Raw genomic sequence first — 19,669 nt, 5'->3', positions numbered from 1 at the left:
AAATTGCAATTTATTTTGAAGACTTAACAAGCAAACCACAACCGGTCCGTTTGCTGTTTTCAGTGTTGCAGATTTTTTTTCCCTTTCTTTCTTGCAGTTTGCTTTTTTTCTCCTCTTGGTTTAATCTGATGTGACACTGATCCTTCTCTATATGTATGCACCATTAGCAACAGAGAAATGATTTGAGAAAATTAAGAATTATATACAAAGAGGCTTTTCGTTTCAGCGACATCAAAAGGAATTCTTGCGCATGCCACTTGCATTGCATGCGTTTTCCCTGAAAGGCACCTTCATAGTGGCACACGTCAACTTTGTTAATTAAGCCAGTGATGAGTCGGTCTTAAAAAGAGGAGAGTTGGAGAATCCAGTGAGAGTGGGATGAAACGAGTGGGGGGACAAAAAGTCGGTGGGACTTGTGTCTTTAAATCATCCAGCCACCGCGAAGACAAGCGAGAAAAGAACGCAAGATCAAGACAGAGACAGAGGGTGTAATGATGTGGTTAATAGCTGCTAGTTGTGAACGCTTGATGAAATTGCTACCAACAGATTTTCAACATCAAACAAACATCACACCATTAATTTGTGAAAATCCCATTAAACCTGCTGTGAGGTCCTATAAACAAGGCAACATGCTGTTTCCTGCTCATTTTGCTTTTTCATGCCTTTGATGGTACTGAGCGTTCCTCAAGTGCACATTTCAAACGCTTGATTACCACGTAGAACTGTGACCACTGCCACACGTCCTGAAACTCCTGTAGAGGAGGCTTAGGAAAAATTACTACAAAATGGTGCAAAAGAAAGCAACCTAGGCTGACCACGAGGGCTGAAGTAGGTTCCAACTTACTGGACATTACAGAAATGAACTTTATACAGACACTGTAAGGATTTGACTGACTGGATCTTTCCTGTCTTCCTGCTTTAGCATCACAGTCAAACTCTACACTTTACTGGTCTTAAATAATACTCACCACACGGAATAAAGAGGCCTGAGGTCAGACTAAAGACAACTGAAGTGAGCTGCCATTACTCATTATTCAAGAGTCTTACCAGTTGCCTGGCAACCTCACAGTGACAACAAGACTCCAGAAATTGCCTCCTCCTGGCCAAAAACGTTTTTCCAGCACATAACCTCCTCATGAAATCACAACTTTTTTAAGCACTTTGACTTTGATACAAATGAAACAAATGAGAATATAAAGTGATAATCAGTGAGCTGAAGAGGAGCGGGTACAAGGATTTTTTTTCTACCTTTTTCTAACTTCCAGTCTTTATTAATGTGACGCACCAGATGGTTTGTTGCTCAGAACCATCTGGGAGGGCTTCATTGTAAAGTGTTTAGAAAAGGGCAAGCGCTTTCAAGAAATACTTGGCAGGTGATTGGGTGAACCATCTGTCTATCATATGATGTAGCGGGAAAGCGCAGAAGAGGAAGCACAACACAACAACAAGCCGCAGTCTGAGGGGCTTTGAAAGCTAGTTAGCATGTCAGTGGGAGATTCTTGCTGAAATTGTAAGGACAATCTGCACATAAGACAAACAAATACGACAACAGTGGCTTGACAGTAGAAACGCCATTGTTCCTCCCTCATAAGACGCTGATTGGTCCGAACCACTGTGGTGTGCCCACAAGCAAACAGCTTGGACCCTGGCAAGATGGATTCTCGCTTGCAAGAAATTTATGCTAAGTTAAGCTAATCTTTGGGGGCTAGAACTATGTATTTAGCATACAAATGTGTGTGTGCTATCAGTCTCTTCAGCTAACTCTTGGAAATAAAGTGAATAAATGTATTTCCTAAAATATCCAACCATTTCTTTAAAGAACTGGGTTGACCATTTGTTGGAGACAGGATGCAAACTGCAGTCATCAGACACTTTGCATGCAAAGTCATTGGCACTGACCTCCTCCCACAGAGGTTTTGTGGTGCCTCTTTGCCTTTGTCTCTCAAAGACAGCAGTTGCTGTTAGCACACACACTCCAGCCTGCCATGAAAACATAATTGTAGGCCATTCTGACAACCTTCATTTTAACTGTCCTGTCATGTTAATGGTGGTTTCATTTAATGCTGTAAAACTAAAAATTATAAATGAAGATTTAAAATCAAATATAACATCAAAATAGATAACTAGAATTACCACTGCTGCCAACCAGTTTGGTAAAATGGATGTTGTCACTATATTGACATGTATGCTTCCAGTGGATAATTTCCTTTGAGAAACATGCTGCCCTCACTTAGAGAATGTCAACACTTCGTCACTTTATCTACATAATTTTTGTGAGATTTTGTCATAATTAGCATTTAAATTCTTGAGTTATGGCCAAAAAGCATGTTTTTTGAGGTCACATTGGCCTTGACCTTTGACCACAAAGTCCAGTTCATCCTTAAGTTCAAGTGAATATTTGATGAAGAAATTCCATCGTGAGATATCACCTTCATGAGAATAGGATGGACAACCTGAAAACATGATGCCTCCAGCTGCTGACAGTGTTGAGGCATAAAAACACAAGTCTGTGCTTGGACAATAATCAAACACACTGCTGCAGCAGGTCAGACAGCACTGAAGCTGCACTTAACCTAGCTGATGGGCATCAGCTGCATTATTCATGCTTTACCAGCAGTGGCTCATTCATTAGCTGCTTGGCTTTTAGCTGAAAAACATCCAATCATATTTCTACAGGTGTAACACTTTGGCGTTATACTCATGCCGTTTGCTTCCTCTTCCTTCCTCTTCCACTTCCACTTCTTGACTTGACTAAGATTTATGTAGAGTGTGAGTGTGTGTGTGTTTTCTTCTATTTGCTATGACTGAACATTTGTCTTCACGTATATGCTCCTGACTGAACTGAGCACTTGCTTTTATTTCCCAACCAAAACCCTTTTTACTACTTTATACCTTTTTAAATGAACTCTTTATATAAAATAATGGCTATCTCGTTCTTTACTCTCTTTGCCTTTCAGCAAAGTTATAACAATTATGTTTTTTTTCTTAAAGTGAAAAAGAACAAACTTTTTTACAATTTCACCTTATTTTAGCCTATTGAGGCCCATTTTTTTAAACTCTGAAATACTGCACAGTGTGAAAAAAGAACAGCTAAAATGATGTAGGATAGAAGGCTTTGTTAAAAAAAAGTAATTGCATTATTGATTTGTGGCCTCCATGAATATCACTACACCTCTGATAACAGAAAGCAAGGGCAAAGAAGGGAGGGAGAGAGAAAGCATGATTTGCAGGAGGGTTTGCTGACATCAAGACTGCTGATCCCTTTTGTACTGCAATTTGTCATAACAGTGTTGACAAGAGACTTCTCTCCGCACACAAAACAAGGAATGCCTGGAATCACATTGTGTACATAATTGGGCATGCACAATCTGCGCATACACACTTTCTCTCTCTCTCTCTCTCTCTCTCTCTCTCTCTCTCTCTCTCTCTCTCTCTCTCACACACACGCAAATATATGGAACAGAAGACAGATGATCCACCAGCTCCTCCTCCTCATGACACAGGTGCTTTCTGTTAAATACGTTCCTGCGTGGGATTTTCAAAATTAGCTCGATAGTCACACACTACAGCTGCACACACTGCACCACCACACATTCACATATACTCAAACATACATATCATTTTATTCTACAGTTCGTAAACAGTCGATAACAGTGTAATTTCTGACCGGACCTCTTATCTTTGAAGTTATGCTGATGTCAGTTACATTTTGCACACCAGTATCTCAATATGTGTACAGGGACATTATTCCATTCTGGAGAGACTTCATTCTGAGTCGACAAATACATTTTTACTGCTATATGCAAAACAAGAGAGGAAAAGTTTGAAAACAGGGCAAAACTGTGCTAAGTATAGTAAACCCTCCTGGGTCTACACACTGGTGGTGGCGGTGATGGGAAGAAGAGACTGATTAAGATCTGGATGTGATGTGAAGTGGACTCTGATGATGAGCTTGACCTGGCACTGGATATGAGGACTGGAGGTTAATTGGGTGGAGGCGGGTCACAACAATATGCACTGAAAATCTAACTAGATTGAACTTGTGCTTAGCTTCATTACAGCAGACAGTCCAAGTAAAGTAAAAGAAAAAAGTGACACGGGTCGTCAACAAAACTAAAGTTGGACCAAATCATTTATTTGGACATGGCACTCAAGGTAAACACATCCATCGGAGGCTACATTTGAAGACGGATTGCATCACAGCGACGTGACAAGGCTGTCTCAATTTGAAGGCCCCCTGCAAATGCAGACAAGATTTGTGGCCTTCTTCTCCTGGGCAACAAAAGCTCAAAGGGGTGAATCCTTTGTGGCCGAACCTATCCCAACATACAGTGCACGTCAGTAATGAAAACATTATGGCAACAAACAATGCTGACAGAGAGCCTGAGGATTACACTTTTAAATGTAAGTTTTGGGTGTCAGCTAATTTCAACCGCTAATGGTACATCTGTTAAAACAAAGGGCCTTAAAACTGCAAATTTTTGTAAAAATAAATAAATAAATAAAAAAAAAAAAAAAAAAAAAAAAAAAAAGTTAAGTGTTGTCAAGGTTGCTAGGCGAAAGGAGCTGGACTTTGCGACGCAATGGTAAGGACAGGCACAGCTTGTGACACAAAGCGAAAATCCTACATAGGCCAGACCATCTGATTGTGTTTTGCCTTTCTCAGTCTACGACAGCTACTGAATGACCTTGCTGCCTCGACGCCAGGAAATATCTGCTATGCCTCTATGAAGACTGATATTTGCTCTTCGTTTTAGTAGTGCACTTTACTCTTAAATTTTTGATTCACTGCACAGAGTAGATATACTGCCATTGACCACTTATGACGCTCCAGTGGAAATTGCTTCATTAAAGACTCAGCACTCCGGAAATAACACACAAAACACAGACGGTAGGGGAATGGAATGTGTTTCAGACCCAATCTACGATGTAAGATAACACTGCAGACGGTATAAAAATCTTGTTGAATTATAGGTTTATCCTTCGGGGACAACACAACACCTAGTGAAACTGGTATGCAAACTCTACCCCAATTATCATAGCTGAGGCCCTCTATACAAAAGACTCAAACACTCATGCAGTCTCTCGCTCTCTCTCATAAAAGCTGCTTCCATGGACCTCTGGCCCTGACAACTCCCCCATCACACACTTGTCAGAAGCCATAAGCTGTGTGCTGGATGAAGTCCTCGTCACTGCCTTTGCTGCTGGTGATCAGGGGGACGGGGAGGAGGAGGAGGAGGCTACTGCTCCGCTCCGCTTCTGTCCTGAAGACACGTTCAACCTCTGACTGCAGGACTATAGACCGACTCGTCTTTCCACCACAGCTCCCTCATTGAACAAGCCGCTCAGGCGTTCATGCATGAGAGAAAACTGTAGGTTGATGGAAACTAGATCCCATTCTACGCCTCTGCTCTCTCTTAGTCTGCTCTGCCATGGGTTTGCAACAAAATCTTTACCACATTAATTTCCAGACACTAGTATATTGATTATAAACAAACAAGACCACTGCAGCATGCACAGCCCCCACCTGCAACTGCTTTCTGGAATGAGTACCACAAGGTCAGATTTGATTTGGTTACGTATGTCAGGAAAGTGGAGAGGCAGAGGGGAAGTGCTGGAATGTGCTCTGAATTTAAAGAAACGCAACACCAACAATAAATGAAGCGTGGCATGAACCTACTATATCTAATTGTCTAATTTTTCATCATAATTACACCAAGAGGAGGAGTTTTATTTGCTTTTTTATTTGTACGGATATCTGAAAATCGCTTGAAATAATCCAGTGTGTGTTTGTGATTTACTGATAAAGAACATCTTCCAGACGTGCTACTGTCCTCTCTTATTAGCAAAGGTGAAAGTAGCGCAACCTCTTTTAAACCAACCCAGAACCTCTCAGGAGGGAATTCTGTGTGGATGCTTTGCCACGCAAAGGTATGTTACACTGAACCCAGAGATCACATTTCATGTTTCATTCCTCCTCACCGCAAACCATTAAAGCAGTCTTCCCAACCACAAGACCTCCAAACTAAACAACAAAACAGCTCGTTTATCAGAGTGTTGTATTGATTTGGCACCCTTACCTGCAGGACAGCACTCTTTGTCAGTGCCTTCCAGAACTATCACAAAAGGATTACTATGAAAGTTTGTTTGGTTTGAGCACAAACACAACTTGGTTAGGGGGAAGAATCGATCATGGTGATGGTTAAAAAGAAAACAGTGTCGACTGCAGCAAACTGGGGAATCACAAGGTTTGCATGCTGCTCTAACATGGGCAAGTTTTAATGGCCTATTTCAATAAAGACCAGGAGAAAAGTAGTACACAACTGTGTGGGTTATGTCCTTGTACTTTTTGGATGTTTTGTCATATGGTGTTGTTGTTGAGCACCTCTCCCTTGTGCACTGCCTGTGGGTCGTTTCTTGAGATGTAGCAGATGTTGCTCGTGACTGACGACATGTTGCGTAATCCAAAGGGTGGAAGTGGCTCAGGTGCTAACATAAGTCGTATTCCCACACAGCAGTGTTCTGGTAACAGACATGAAGAAACCAAAACACTGATCTCTCTTTTTTGTTAACCGTCTTCACTGGTTGCACAAAATTTCTCACACCACACTTCTGTTGTTGGTGCAACCGTACAACACACCTGTTAGAGGATCGGCTGTTTTCGCTTGCAACGCGCTCCATTATCAAGGGTTATGACTGGCTTTTTATGAGCCAAGTAGAGAGAACTCTTGGCGCTCGTCTGTTAAATCATTGGCTGTTTGCGTGTCGCTTGTAGATGCTCCCCTACCAAGGGATATGATTGCTTGTTTAGGAGCCAGGGAGGGAGCAAAGTTGGGGTTTGTTTATGCAACCGTGAAACTATCAGACTTTGTGTCGCTGGTACATAATGCTACAGTTTCATCACCCATGGCTATTATAACAACATTCTTGCATCTGAAAGACAACAATCATTATTTGCATGGACTTTTTAGGTCTAAATAAATGTAAACAAAGGTTGTTTAAGGTGTTTGAACCGATGATTTGAACCAATGATGCTGCCTATTTTGGTGAGGACAGCCTTATGTCATGGGGAGTGAAATGGTGTTAAACTGTATTAACATTCAGTGTAATGTGGTCTAACAAACCTTATTTACATCCATGTTTACGAGCTTGCATCCTTTCCTCCTGCTGCCTTTACATGTACAATGCTAGGCTTCTTTGTACTTTGCGGCCACTGACTTCCAGTCACCGTTAAGCATACACTCACACCGCATGCAGAGGCAGCCTATAAAAAGGTGTATCCATGAAGTCACTCCAAAAGAAAACTAGCTGTCCACACATAAAGAAAAGGAAACACTGCTCAGACAGTCTTAGACAGAGCATGAAGAGGAGATATATTTTAAGCTTTTATTCAGTCAGACATATTGGTTAAAATACCGCCTGTTGGCGACTTCTCTCGTGATTCATCAGAGCAAACTTTAAGCCTTTAAGAGTTTTATATTTTCCATTAAATATTTAATCATTATTTCCTGTGCACCTACTATCTATGGTGTGGTAAACCAAAGTATTGTGTTTCATTGCACTGCGTTATGATGTATTCCTTGACGCTCCCCTCCTTTATCTTCTCTTTTCTTCTCTTCATTGCTTCTTGCAGTTGTATACCCATTTATTCCAGCCCATTTTATAATCTCTTTTAAATGCGCTACCCCATCTAAAGCGTTCAGAGCACAATAGCCCAGTCATAAACACGAGACAGATAAAGCACAATGGGCTCTGCTCCCTCCAAATGTGAATGACATGATTACACTGCGCAACACAGGTATTGTAATGTCATGCCTCTGCACCCTGTCCTTCTCCACAAACATGTTTGCATATAATTGAAACACTAATCACTCTGTAATTATGAGAGGCGACTCCTTACATCAAATGAAGTCAATGGAATAGCCGGCGGGGCTGACAGGAGAAAAGAGAGGAGAAAACACGGGAGATGAGGCGTGATATAAAAGTTATGGCCCATGAAGAAGAAAGGAGGAACTGACATTTTGACTAATACGCTACTGTCGTTGAATACGGCTTGACCGCGCACACACACACACACACACACACACACACACACACACGGAAATGTGGAGCAAGAGCTCGTCCTGTTCGTGAAAAATGATTTCAAAACACCAAGCCTCTAAATTATTAAATGAATCATGCTTTTTTTCATTTTACACCCATTTCCACCTCTGCAAACAGCAGCAGCTGCAGTAAAATGCCTCTAATTTGAACTCATGTTATCAGCGTGAATAGTAAGAGCAGTAAATGAGAGAATGTTGTTGAAGGTAACATAAAATCTCCCAGTAAAATTTCCATGTCTGTTTTGATTATAAAGTAGGTCTATATTCATAATGTGAAAGTATCTAAGCCTCAGTCCACAGAGAAATGTGCACAGCCTGTATCCAGACACTGAGCCTTAAAACCAGCCATCAGGACTTCTGTAACTTTGTGATGTCACAACTAAGCAGTCACCACTCTCAACCATGACCCAAGCCCCGCCCACCTGGACCCACCATCCAACCTTGCAGGATTTGTTTTCTCTTAGCATTCACCTGAAATCTCCAGTATTTTTATTTGACCACTCAGTTCGATCATTTAAAACCACAAACATATCTTCTTATGGATGTCAACACTTTTTGACTTTAAACATGAAGTGAAAGGAAGAACAGCAATATGAGATTTGTGACCCCTGGAATGAATGAATGAGTGAATAGGTGTTTGACTGTTTGCTTATGCCTGTTTTTTTACTGCTTTTGAAGGCGCTGACTCCATTAATTCATCGCTGCCATTACTGCATTTGATCAGACCTTGAGGAGAGAAAAACCTTTTTCACTCAGAGGATTTATGCTTTGAAAAGACCCCTTTTTTTTTTTTTTTCCTCCTTTCTCTAACATAATGCTTCACATTACACCACTGCAACAGAAAGCTGTGTCTCCAAACTCTTTAATACAGTCCAGACAAAAGATTAAAGGTTGTGAGTGTAAAAAATTTACATTTTATTACTTACGCTCTGAATAATATGCTATGAAAATTGTAGCCATTTCTTTCTTTATGATAAAGTTTTGAAAATGACAAACTGTTCCGGTGCAGTGGCCAGCCAGCAGGGGGGGGTAAAACTCTGGTTCCTTTCATGCCCCCTTCCCCTGTACTCCTCCAGTCCTCCTCCTCATCCCCCTGACTCCCTCTCCCCTGCCCCCTGACGGGAAAGGCCAACTGAGCTCTGGAGAATATTTATGAGCGAGGGAGAGCAATTGGTTTGAGATCATTCGACAAGGGAGGAAGGGAAGGGGAGGGAGGGATGGCGAGGGGGAGGGAGAGAAAGGGGAGAAAATGTGAGACAGACGTGGGGATGAGGCAGAGAGAGAGAGGGGTTAGATTTTAATGTTTTTATTTAACCTTCTTTAACCTGCTGGTTAATTAAAACTAATTTCTTATTGCTATTTCTCTCTCTCTCTCCCTCCCTCTCTCTCTCTCTCTGTGTGTGCTCAAGCCGTCTGTGTCACTGCATTTCTGTACGTACGAGGACCAAAATCTGCATGAGCATTGAGTGAGATCAGTCCAGACTGAGGACCTTTTGGTTGCTCCTCAGTTCCACAAGGGGCCACTTTGGGCTTTGGACTTCGGATTATGATACATAGCGGGTGACGACTCAAGAGGCAATAACAAGGTTTTTACTGGCCCATAAAAGTAGTGTAATGTGTCTGCAAGAAGCATCGTGGGGTTGTTGATCAATACAAACGTCTCAAAGATCACTTTGCATGGAATTTTGGTGGCTTTCAAAATGAGCCTGTTTTGGAACAAGATAAATAAATAAAAATAAAACTACGCAGCTCGTTGCAGTTTGAAGGCACTTGTGATCTCTTCAGTTCTTGGCAAACTGGCGTCCTCGACTGCTCAGCGATGGATGACAGTGCTACGGGTGCAAGATATTTAAAGCCTAAAAAGGCTTGTTTTTCAAGCCGAGGAAAGCGAATAACACAGGAACGTTATTCCCACTTTTTAACATGGTGATATTTTACCTCTTCTTCTGAGTTTCTACTGGATTTTTGTTCTAATTAGCCAGCTTTACTCTCATTATTCAGAGGGAACCGAAAAGGCCACTGTACCTCCAGGGGGGAGGAGGGTTATAGACATGTCAAGTTTGCATTTCTGGATATCTGCTGATAGAGGTCAATAGAAGTCATACTGTAGGCTACTGAATACAAAAAGGCTTTAGGGCTAAAGTTTTGGAAATGAAAGTGGTCAGACAATGGCTGTGTGCATAGGTAATCTTGTGAATGCAAATATCTGTTAGATTTGCATGCATAGGGTGGGGTGCTGAAGGCGCACAAGGACAAAAAAAAAAAAAAAAAACAAGCAGGGAGAAAAGAGAGGTATGGAGACACCCTGAGAGATGGAAAGAAGAGGCCAGCAGAGAGCAAGTGGGGGAGGAAGTGATGGATGTGAGGAAGGCAACAGGGCTACATTCTCTATCTTTGCCTGGCATTGTCACCCCTGTCAGCTGCTAAATGCCAGTGTCAGTCAAACCTTCTGTTCAGCTGGCATCAGCCCCCTTCCACTGCATGGCTGCGGACGCTCCGACAGCATCGCTCTCATCACAGGAGTATCAAAACACTTACCTGGCACGCACACACACACACACACACACACACACACACACACACACACACACACACACACACACAGCCACAGCCACAAATACAGACACTCAAGTATTAACGCCCGGTCACGCTCAGACATACAGTATCCTGTTAGGAAGCACATTGCTGATTTTTTCTGATATCATGCAGAATGATTCTGACCTTTGTCAAAGTTAGAACGCCAGGCTTGTTTTAGATACTGTGGAAAATGTATTTTGGAAAGGTTTTGTTAGATCAGGAGGAAAAAAAAAAAAAATCAATTTAGTATGCAAATTTGTAAAATAAACATGTACATATAAGATGATGTAATTCTTACATGAGCATGCAAAAAGACCAAGATGCTATGGGTCATGCTGTCCTAAACATGTACTGAGCCACCGCCTTAAAAACATTCTATATGACAGTGTAAATTCTTCTGTACCATAATAACACACCAGCACAAACACACACCAGCACTCACATGCAGTGAGACAATGAAGACAGCCTGCTGGGTACAGTTGAGGTTTACACTCTGCTTGTGTGTGAACATAAATCATTAAGTATACAAGGTAGGTGAACTGAGCATTGAGTGATAGAACTGTCATCTTTTTTTGTTTTTGATGTACAAGTTTCAGAACTGGCAGTTCAGCTTACAATAAAATACTAATTTGAAACAGCATATATGCAGGTGATTTAACCATTTAAACCCATGCATCTGACTGACAATCAACCAGACAACTCGTTAATACCCTGTACATTTCGCATGTGGGAGATTGTGTCTAGAGACGTTTCTTTAATTCCACTTCTTGTCTCTAAAAAGTGAAGAAATGTCATCGTAGCAAGCTTGCAAACAATACCCTGCTGCTTCTAAGCGCACACCCACTGCACTTCACACCACACACTTCTGAAGCCATCCTGTCTTCCCACTGTCACACATCAACTGGCTCAGTCAGATATCTGTTACATCCTGCTGCTTTGCCCAAACCCTCCTGCAGTATCTTCACTTTGACTTTCCGATGATATGCAGCATTCTGTGGGTTTTGTATCGTACTCAAGCCATATGTCTCTGCTGCCCACAGACAGGAGGAAGCAGGCAGTCGCACCCCAAAGAAGCTTGCATCTATACAGAACGCGTGCAGAGCTTCCATTTGTATGCAAAACTCCACTAAGTAATCTTCTCAATGCTCATCCTACAGTTTGCCACCTACTAAATCTGCATTTTTATTGTCTAAAGAAATGCATTATGTGATCCATTGCCTGTACTTTTCTAAAGATCCTGCAAAAAAAGCTTCTTTTCCTCGAAGCAAGGCCACAAGAATGAGAATCAGAATAATATCAGGCTTTGAGTAATTGCACATCTCTGCATTTGGTCCAGCTTCCTCACAGGCACCTCAGCTTTGCAGACCATGACCCAGCTGTGCACCGTCTCTCACCTGTATATCTTATACTTGGTGGTGAATCCTTGCTGGTAGCGCTCTGTGAAATCAACAAACTCCTGTGAGCGCTGGAAAGGACCCTTGTCCGACAGGAGCCAGCCAAGGGGCCCGGTGGAGCCACTGAAGCCGGCCCCGGAGTGGTCGGCCGCCCCGGCCCCTACTGACACCCAGTTCTGGAGCAGGCTTAGTGTTAACCACTTCCATAGAAACATGAGGGCCGTCAGTCTAATGGAGATGCACGGGCCACTCATGCTGCTTCCCCCTGCCCCGGTGACTCCTCATTCTCCCTGCGCTCTGGATGAGTCCTGCTGGAAAGGAGGAAAGAGAGGGAGAGGAGTTGGAGTGGAGCGGAAACACTGGAGAACAATAAGGGTGTAATTTTAGTTTGGGGCGTGAGTGGGATGAAGATGGACTAAGAGGGCTGCATTTGTCCAGTGTTACTGGGTCAGGAATCAAGGCAGAGGGACACTATTTTTAGAGGTTAGAACACTTACTGTTAATGTATTGTACATAATAAAGCAAATAGACAGAAATATATCTTTAGTTTAATCTGGATTGTTACAATAGCCAGAATATAACATGTTCAAACTAATTTTTCGTTCTACTTTGACTGATGGCTTTTTACCTTATTCTGTAAGTATTGTGATCCCTGACAGGTCGGAATTAAAATCCGCAAAATCCCCTGATAGGACCGTGAAGTTGGGCTCGGCTCGGCGCGTAGACGGGACGGCATTTGAGAATGACTTTTCTCGTGAAGGACTTTCGCCACAGATGCAAACAGACGCACGATCAGAGGTAGGGCAGCTTGAGCGAAACAGAAGATGACATCCAAACCTCCTCGGAGCACACTCCTCTCTTCTTTTTTTCTCACTGTGGCATATTTCCAGCGGAGAGCCTCAGACGATTGCGCAGCAGGTGCTGTAACTCCAATCCTATCCAATCCAACGGAACGACTCGCAGATGCGACGCTTAAAGAGCGCACGGAGTTGAAACCCCTCCAGGTGGACTAATTGTTGTAGGTTTTAGATTCGGTGAAGGGACAGGGACCAAATGAAAACCCCCGCCAGTGAGAAGCGTGGCCAGACGCAGCCCTCTAACTCATTTCTCGTGTGGAGAGGCGCGCTCGGGGCGCATGCAGGGCGCACAGGAGAGATGCTGCCGCTGCCGCTGACGGTGCCTGGACTCCCAGCGCACAGAATGTGTGAATGGCATTTGCGGCGCTCTCTCTCTCTCCCCCTTCTGGAGCACTCCCCTTACCGCCGCAATTTAATTTATTCCAGCAGCGAGAACACTCCCGGTTGGCTGGGATGTAACCGAAGGAAGTAGAGTAGGAGGTGTTCAGATGGGGGGGGGGGGGGGCTGGCTGGATGAGGCGATGGTCAGAGGATAATGATGTGCTGGAGTCAGATGCGTCGTTTTTGAAAACCAATAGAAGTCACCTGCAGTTAAGATTAATACACATTACAGGCACGGTGGAGAGGAAGGAGGAAATAAGGACAAAAACCAAGACATGTCAACTTTGATTGGTCGACGTCCCCTCACATTTGCAGTCCCTTTTCCTTTAAACAGCATTTCGTCCTGCTAACAGGATTACAAATCTGACTCTAATAACGAACCATCGAAACAAACTCCCTTTCATAAGAAAACTGGGAAAAGTTGAATTATGTTTAAAAAAAAAAAAAAAAATCTGTTATCAGAATTGAATTTGATGTAATAACATTAATATTGTAACACTGTACTCTAAGAGTCAATCTGCTGATTAAAATTGATATTATCTTGACGTAAATGAATCCTGGACAAGTTTGAATTATCTGAATAATGACTTTAATGATGGTTGTAGGTTGTGGTGATGCTGATGCTGCTGCTGCTGATGATGATCATGAGAAAGAGAGGGTGTATCCAGCCCCCCTGCAGTTATTCTCGTTATCTTCTTTGCCCTCTTCCTCTCCCTCTCTTTTCTTCCTGCGGAATAATCATCACTTTCACCATCAGCAAACTTAATTAGATCTGCTCTATCCCCGCTCTATCCGAGCGCTTGTGCGTCGGACACTGAGCGTGGATCAGAGAGGCAGAGAGCAGGCGAACGGGGAGGTGGTGTGGTGTGTGTGTGTGTGTGTGTGTGTGGGGGGGGTATGTGCTGCCTTTCAGCTTTTCTGTAGACGTTCAAAGGGAGGTTTTATACAGGGATTGGATTAGAGAAATGAACACCATTGAGTCGTGAGATTCACTGGCTCCCAAACTCAAAGGAGAAGCTGAAATCCCGTGGCATAGCGACTTGCCGAATCTGAAGTGAAAGAATGAGTTGATTTGTCACGGTTTCATCATCATGTCTTGGTATTGGGTGCCTTTTCCTCTGACCCAGCCTCGCAGCTGCGATGACTTGTGAAGGACAACTACCAAACAGGAACTGACATTCTTTGGTCTAGAGTGTTGTTTCTGGATAAGTTTTGTTTTTTTCCCTACACCTGTCTGTTTTTAAGTTGTACTGTAAGAGACCATTTAAAGTTTGTCTGCAAGCACAGGTTAAACTTTAAAAAAAAAAAAAAAAAACAAAAAAAACAGTTTTGAATAAAAGATGATTTTCAGTGGAGAGAGTGTCATGGCTCATTACTTCCATGGATCCACATTGCATTTTAGGCAGTTTTTAGAACATTGTTTTCAGGTTTCAGAGCCCCAAAACTCATAAGAGCAGAGTGGAAGCAAGTCCCCACAGCTCAGCTTATATTTACTCTTTCAAATAAATCATTCATCAATTTGTGTGTGTTTATGTGCACAAGACTAGATATGTTTACGTGTGATGTGGGGAGCAGCAAGTGTGCTTGTTTATTTCTTTTTTTAGAAGAGATGGGCAAGGCAACAGAATTGATTGCCAAATTGATGGAACATAAGGATGACCATGTGAAACCAGATGTAAATGAAACACATGAAGGGAAAAAAAAAAAAAAAAAAAAAAAAAAAAAAAAAAAAATCAAAGAGAATGTCGCTGTAAAGGGCTCATTATAGCTGTAGAAAGGCACAGGAAATGTGTAGGTCACAGTGGCTGAGCGGTGACCTATAACAAGGAGTCATCCACATGCTCTTTGAGGCCAGAGTCAAAGATTGCACAAGCAGAACCTTGGCAACTGCTTTCAGCCAGACGTGCTCCTGCAGAGGTTTTGAATTTTGCAAACCAAGAAGAAATGTTACTTGGAAATCATCCCTACCATGTTGCTCCTGTCATATCCAGGGTTATGATCAGCATCCACTCTTACTTTATTGTCTCTTAAAGGAATTTTCTTGCTTTGCAGTCAGGAATAGTGCAGCTAAAATGCACACAAACTTGAGCCATAAATTGCTCAGGACACAACAGCTTAAATATGCAATAAAACTACATTAAATGTATGCTGCTACCAACTACATAAATTCCTGTGGTGGAAAGTAAAAACTATATTTACTCCAGCAAAACACTTAATATAATAAACATTTCATATGAATATAGGTCAATTTACTATGCGTAACATGACAAACTCACAAATAGTTATAACCCAACTCCTCAGCTCTGCTGAGCTTTTTGGTGTCCTTCAGCTTATTGTTTTGGTTTTATGAATCACAACTATATGAATTACAAAACACAAAGCTCTGACAAACTAGCTGCACAGTATCTGCTCAGAACTTCATGGCATGACATAATTGATGCTGCTGAACATAGTGGAGCATTTCTTTTCTGCTGAAGAGTCAGATACTTCAACCGAGAGTTGTGGAGACCAAACCAGAAATTAAAAGGAGAGTGAATATTGGACTTATCAATAAACATTGCCACGGGCTTTCTCTTAGTGGGAACTGTTGGGTTTTCTATATTAAAAGTAGTGTCTTAACCTTATCCTGTGAAGTACTTTCAGATCATGTGTGTTATGATTTGGTTGAATTGAATGTTAATGTTTGTGTTTGCTGGATATCTGAATTTCAAGCAATATATCAGTGTTGTGTTAACAGCTGGTTGCAGTGCCCCTAAAAGGAAAGACTGTGGTTTTGTTTAAATGTCAATAAAATAGTTTGTGTCTGAAGTCACTGTGGAGTCTTTCTATATTAAACCAGTCCAGAGCTTAACAAAATACTTTTGTCGCCTAAACCTAACCACAGGGGGTACTGTGGATACAATTTCCAGGCAAACAAAGTAGTGCGCTTTGCCTGCTGCTGTTAATAGATGTAGCACATCATTCGTTTGAGAAAAAAGCTGCTGTTACGCCCCACCCTTGGGTGGCCCAAAGGGGCACACAACATTCCACCAGTGACCCACATCACAAGACACTTCTAAAACAACAAAATCCACAGAGTTTATTAAACACAAATATGTAAAAATAACCAGTCACCAAATCAAGACTACAAAAACTAAAGCAAAAGCAAAAGCCTAATCTGAGAGGCAACAGAAACACAAGTCCCCATGCTAGATCTCTGGCACCTGATGCTGGCACGAGAGCTTTTAAACCTTCCCTGGCCAGGTGCATCTCGTGGAGGCTTGATTGGGAACAGCCTGGGTGGAGCTAGAGGGGAGACAGGAGAAGGAAAAGACAAAAGGCACCAGGAACAGCATGGTGCAGTAGCAGCTGCCAATAAAACACAATCCAGCCAGCGACTATATCACCACCACAGTGTACATAAAAATAGGCACATAGCGTAAGGTAAAACATGGTTTACATTCAGCCTTCACCATCATCAAAGGCTCACCAGTAACCCACCATATTTTTTTCTGTCTGTATTATCATTGGGGCAGCAGGCAAGAAAAATACCCCGAGCAGTTTATCATTCTATCTCGTGTGGAACACAGATAAACGAATCATATTTACATTCACACATGCCAGTAGGTCACACTCCTGCATTCACCTGACTTGAGCTTTTTAAAGAAGCGGACAGGACCAGCATGCAGCTCTTTGCGGACAGAACCGAGGTGTGGAATCAAGCTCGCGTTCACACTTCCCTGCTGTGCTGTCCAACAATAATTTGGCACAGCAAAACAATAACAACCAGCAAATGGTCTTGTGTTGACAAACAGCTGGTACACGGAGCTCAGCCTGAGGTCTCATCTCTGCGGGAGTGTGTGTAACCCCAACGAGTGGTGGAGAGGTCCAAGGCAGTTGCTTTTACTCAGCACTGAGACAGATAGTCATTAGGGGAGGTAAACATTCACTTAAGCCTGAGCGTGCTCATTGATGCCACTCAAGGGTCTTTGTGAGGAGTGATCAGGGAACAGAGTGAGACTGAGGTTTTAATTAGCCTGAAAACCTGACAGCCTTTGTCAGTGCTTTGTCACAGCGGTGCTGGCTTTACTTGTCTTTTCCTCATGTGCTATGCAGAATGGGAAGAGTCGTGTGTTTGCCTGGCACTTCCAAATGCCAGATGAAACACATGCCCCACTGTACTCTGTGCAGGTGTATTTATGCACAAAAATAAATCCTCAAAGTTATCTCCACCTATGAGCTTTGATGGGTAAGACACTGAATTTTCTTTGTTTGGATAAGCATCACTAAGTGGTGCAGGATGCCATTTAACTGCTTCTATGTGTCTATAAATTTTAAATTGCTACCAGTCCATTGTGAAAAAAGAGAATCATCCTCACTTAATGTTGTCCACAGTACGTATCCCAGCAGGGTCAGAGGCATACATAATGTGGTGATTAAAAAGGCCAATAGCCTGACAAAGCTATAATCACTATCTGCATTACTTATTACTAATTTGGGTCACCAAACATGCCATTAATCAACTGTAGCGCCGACTACACTTGAATTTAAATTTGCACTAAATGAAAATTGGGGCACCACCTTCAATTGAAGGAAAATGTACAAAAAAAATTAATCAGTCTTATTCTTAGAAATAGTGAAGTCTTTATGCTCTCTTGATCTCTGTCTCTCCTTTGAAGGAATACAGAAGACCAAGACTTGGCGGTAGATATTTATTAATAGCTAAATGTCTATAAGCAACTGAATTAATGAGGCAGCACATCAAGGAACGCATAACAAAGAGGTCAGAATCAAACAGATGACCAAAGTTGATCTTTGAATGATGAAGTGAACTGATCACTTAGTTTGGCGTTAGTGAAATGAGGCATGTGGTTTAGGGTTACCAGAGAACGTCAGAATGCTAGGGGGATAATCTGCTCCTCCAGGGAATTAAAAATAAGACTTCAAAGCACTATCCGACATCAACTCTTATCACTGACAGCAGAAGTAAAGTTTTACCTTCTTTTGCAGAGTCATCTCAAAGCTCAGCCAAGTTGGACCTGAAGTTTCAGTGCTAACTTCACTCACGGCCCTGTCAGTGAGTTGATGCTTCCCAGTCATTGCCAAGCAACGAGGATCAGGGAATAGGGCTGCCCAGCTGATCTTTCGATCTAACCCCAGTGTTGATGGATCAGATTTTTAAGACTGAGGATGATTCTTGCAAGAAGTTGGCAGACTTTGCTTGTCTCATTGGTCTGCCATGGTTGTAGTCAATAATGTGTTTTGTGAGATCACTACAAGGTTGAACTTTGACCTTTGACCACCAAAATCTAAATAGTTCATCCTTGAATCCAAGTGAACATTTGTGGCAAATTTTAAGAAGCTCCGTTGAGGCTTTACAGAGATTTACTGAGAGATACAGCCTGAAAACAATAATCCTCTGGCTCTGGCTGTAGTTGGCTTATTCAGTTTGCTATTAAGTTGCAAACTATTTTTTTTTTTTCAAAGAGTAAAAATATGTGCAACTCAATGAAGAAGACAAAATTATTGTGGGAATACCAGTCAAAGAGGTAGACAAAGCAAAAACCAAAGAAGAGCCAAAAGTAAAGTAAAAGATGAACTGAAAAAAGTAGGAGAGCGCCAAAAGTGCTGAGGAACACAGGCCCGTCAGCTCTCTTTATCAGCAGGCAGGGTTAGGCATGCATTACGGGTGGAAAACCGGCCTTTTGAATTTCACTTCATCTCCAACGCGCATGGACTCCTCTGATTCAAGGAATGGGTGAGGAAATTGATTTGGAACTTTCTGTACTCGGGCAGATTAATTGAAATGAGATTTTACGCATAAAGATCAAATACTTCAGCTTATCACAATGGTCAGTGAACAGTGATTCCCAACATGAATTATATGTAATAATGTATTACATAGAAGGAAAGCATATGGTTCGAACAACAATCACAGGAAGGGTGAAGGAACTGTTCAGAATGATATACAGGACTAGTTACCTGTCAGACGGTTTTCAGCCCTTTTAACAGCTAGACAGGAGTTACATGATGACTAATTTGATTAATAATACGATAAAAGTCTACAGTTTAGTATAATAATTATTCTCTCAAAGTCACAAGGTTTACAGAGACCTAATTATCCATGGTCACTAGTGTGGTCATGGCAAACAATGCATTACATTTTAGCTTGGCCATTTCACATCACACAGACATGGGAGTTGAATCAGTTTTCCTTGAAATGTTTGCTGAGTAATATTAACTGAATTTTTGAATAGTTGGACTGTATGTCACTTCAGGAATGCGTCTTCAATTTAAGGCAGGAGTCAGAATATATCTTTTCTTAGAGGCCCAAGAGAGAGAGAATGCAGCTCACGATGTGTTTTCCCTTGTGGAGTAT

General features: G+C 42.0%; 1 protein-coding gene across 3 annotated transcripts in view; it reads right to left on the bottom strand.

The window, feature by feature from the left end:
* Nucleotides 1-13,621, bottom strand: part of brinp3a.1 (bone morphogenetic protein/retinoic acid inducible neural-specific 3a, tandem duplicate 1) — a 50,914-nt gene extending 37,293 nt beyond the window's left edge. The window contains exons 1-2 of one of the 3 annotated variants that reach the window (XM_071486343.1): nt 12,702-13,621; nt 12,074-12,384 (exon numbers count right to left, since the gene is read on the bottom strand). In XM_071486343.1, the coding sequence (XP_071342444.1) occupies nt 12,074-12,327 (254 nt within the window). In that variant the 5' untranslated portion in view covers nt 12,328-12,384; nt 12,702-13,621. Of the gene's footprint in view, nt 1-968; nt 2,406-12,073; nt 12,385-12,701 lie in introns of those variants that run through there. The other 2 variants (XM_071486344.1, XM_071486345.1) reach the window with 2 other exon arrangements.
* Nucleotides 13,622-19,669: the final 6,048 nt, after the last annotated feature.

Source organism: Trachinotus anak, unplaced genomic scaffold, assembly GCF_046630095.1.
Source record: "Trachinotus anak isolate AG129_WGS33_773 ecotype Australia unplaced genomic scaffold, CSIRO_AGI_Tana_v1 ptg000010l, whole genome shotgun sequence".
Lineage (NCBI taxonomy): Eukaryota > Metazoa > Chordata > Actinopteri > Carangiformes > Carangidae > Trachinotus > Trachinotus anak.
This window is presented reverse-complemented; position numbering and strand designations above follow the sequence as displayed.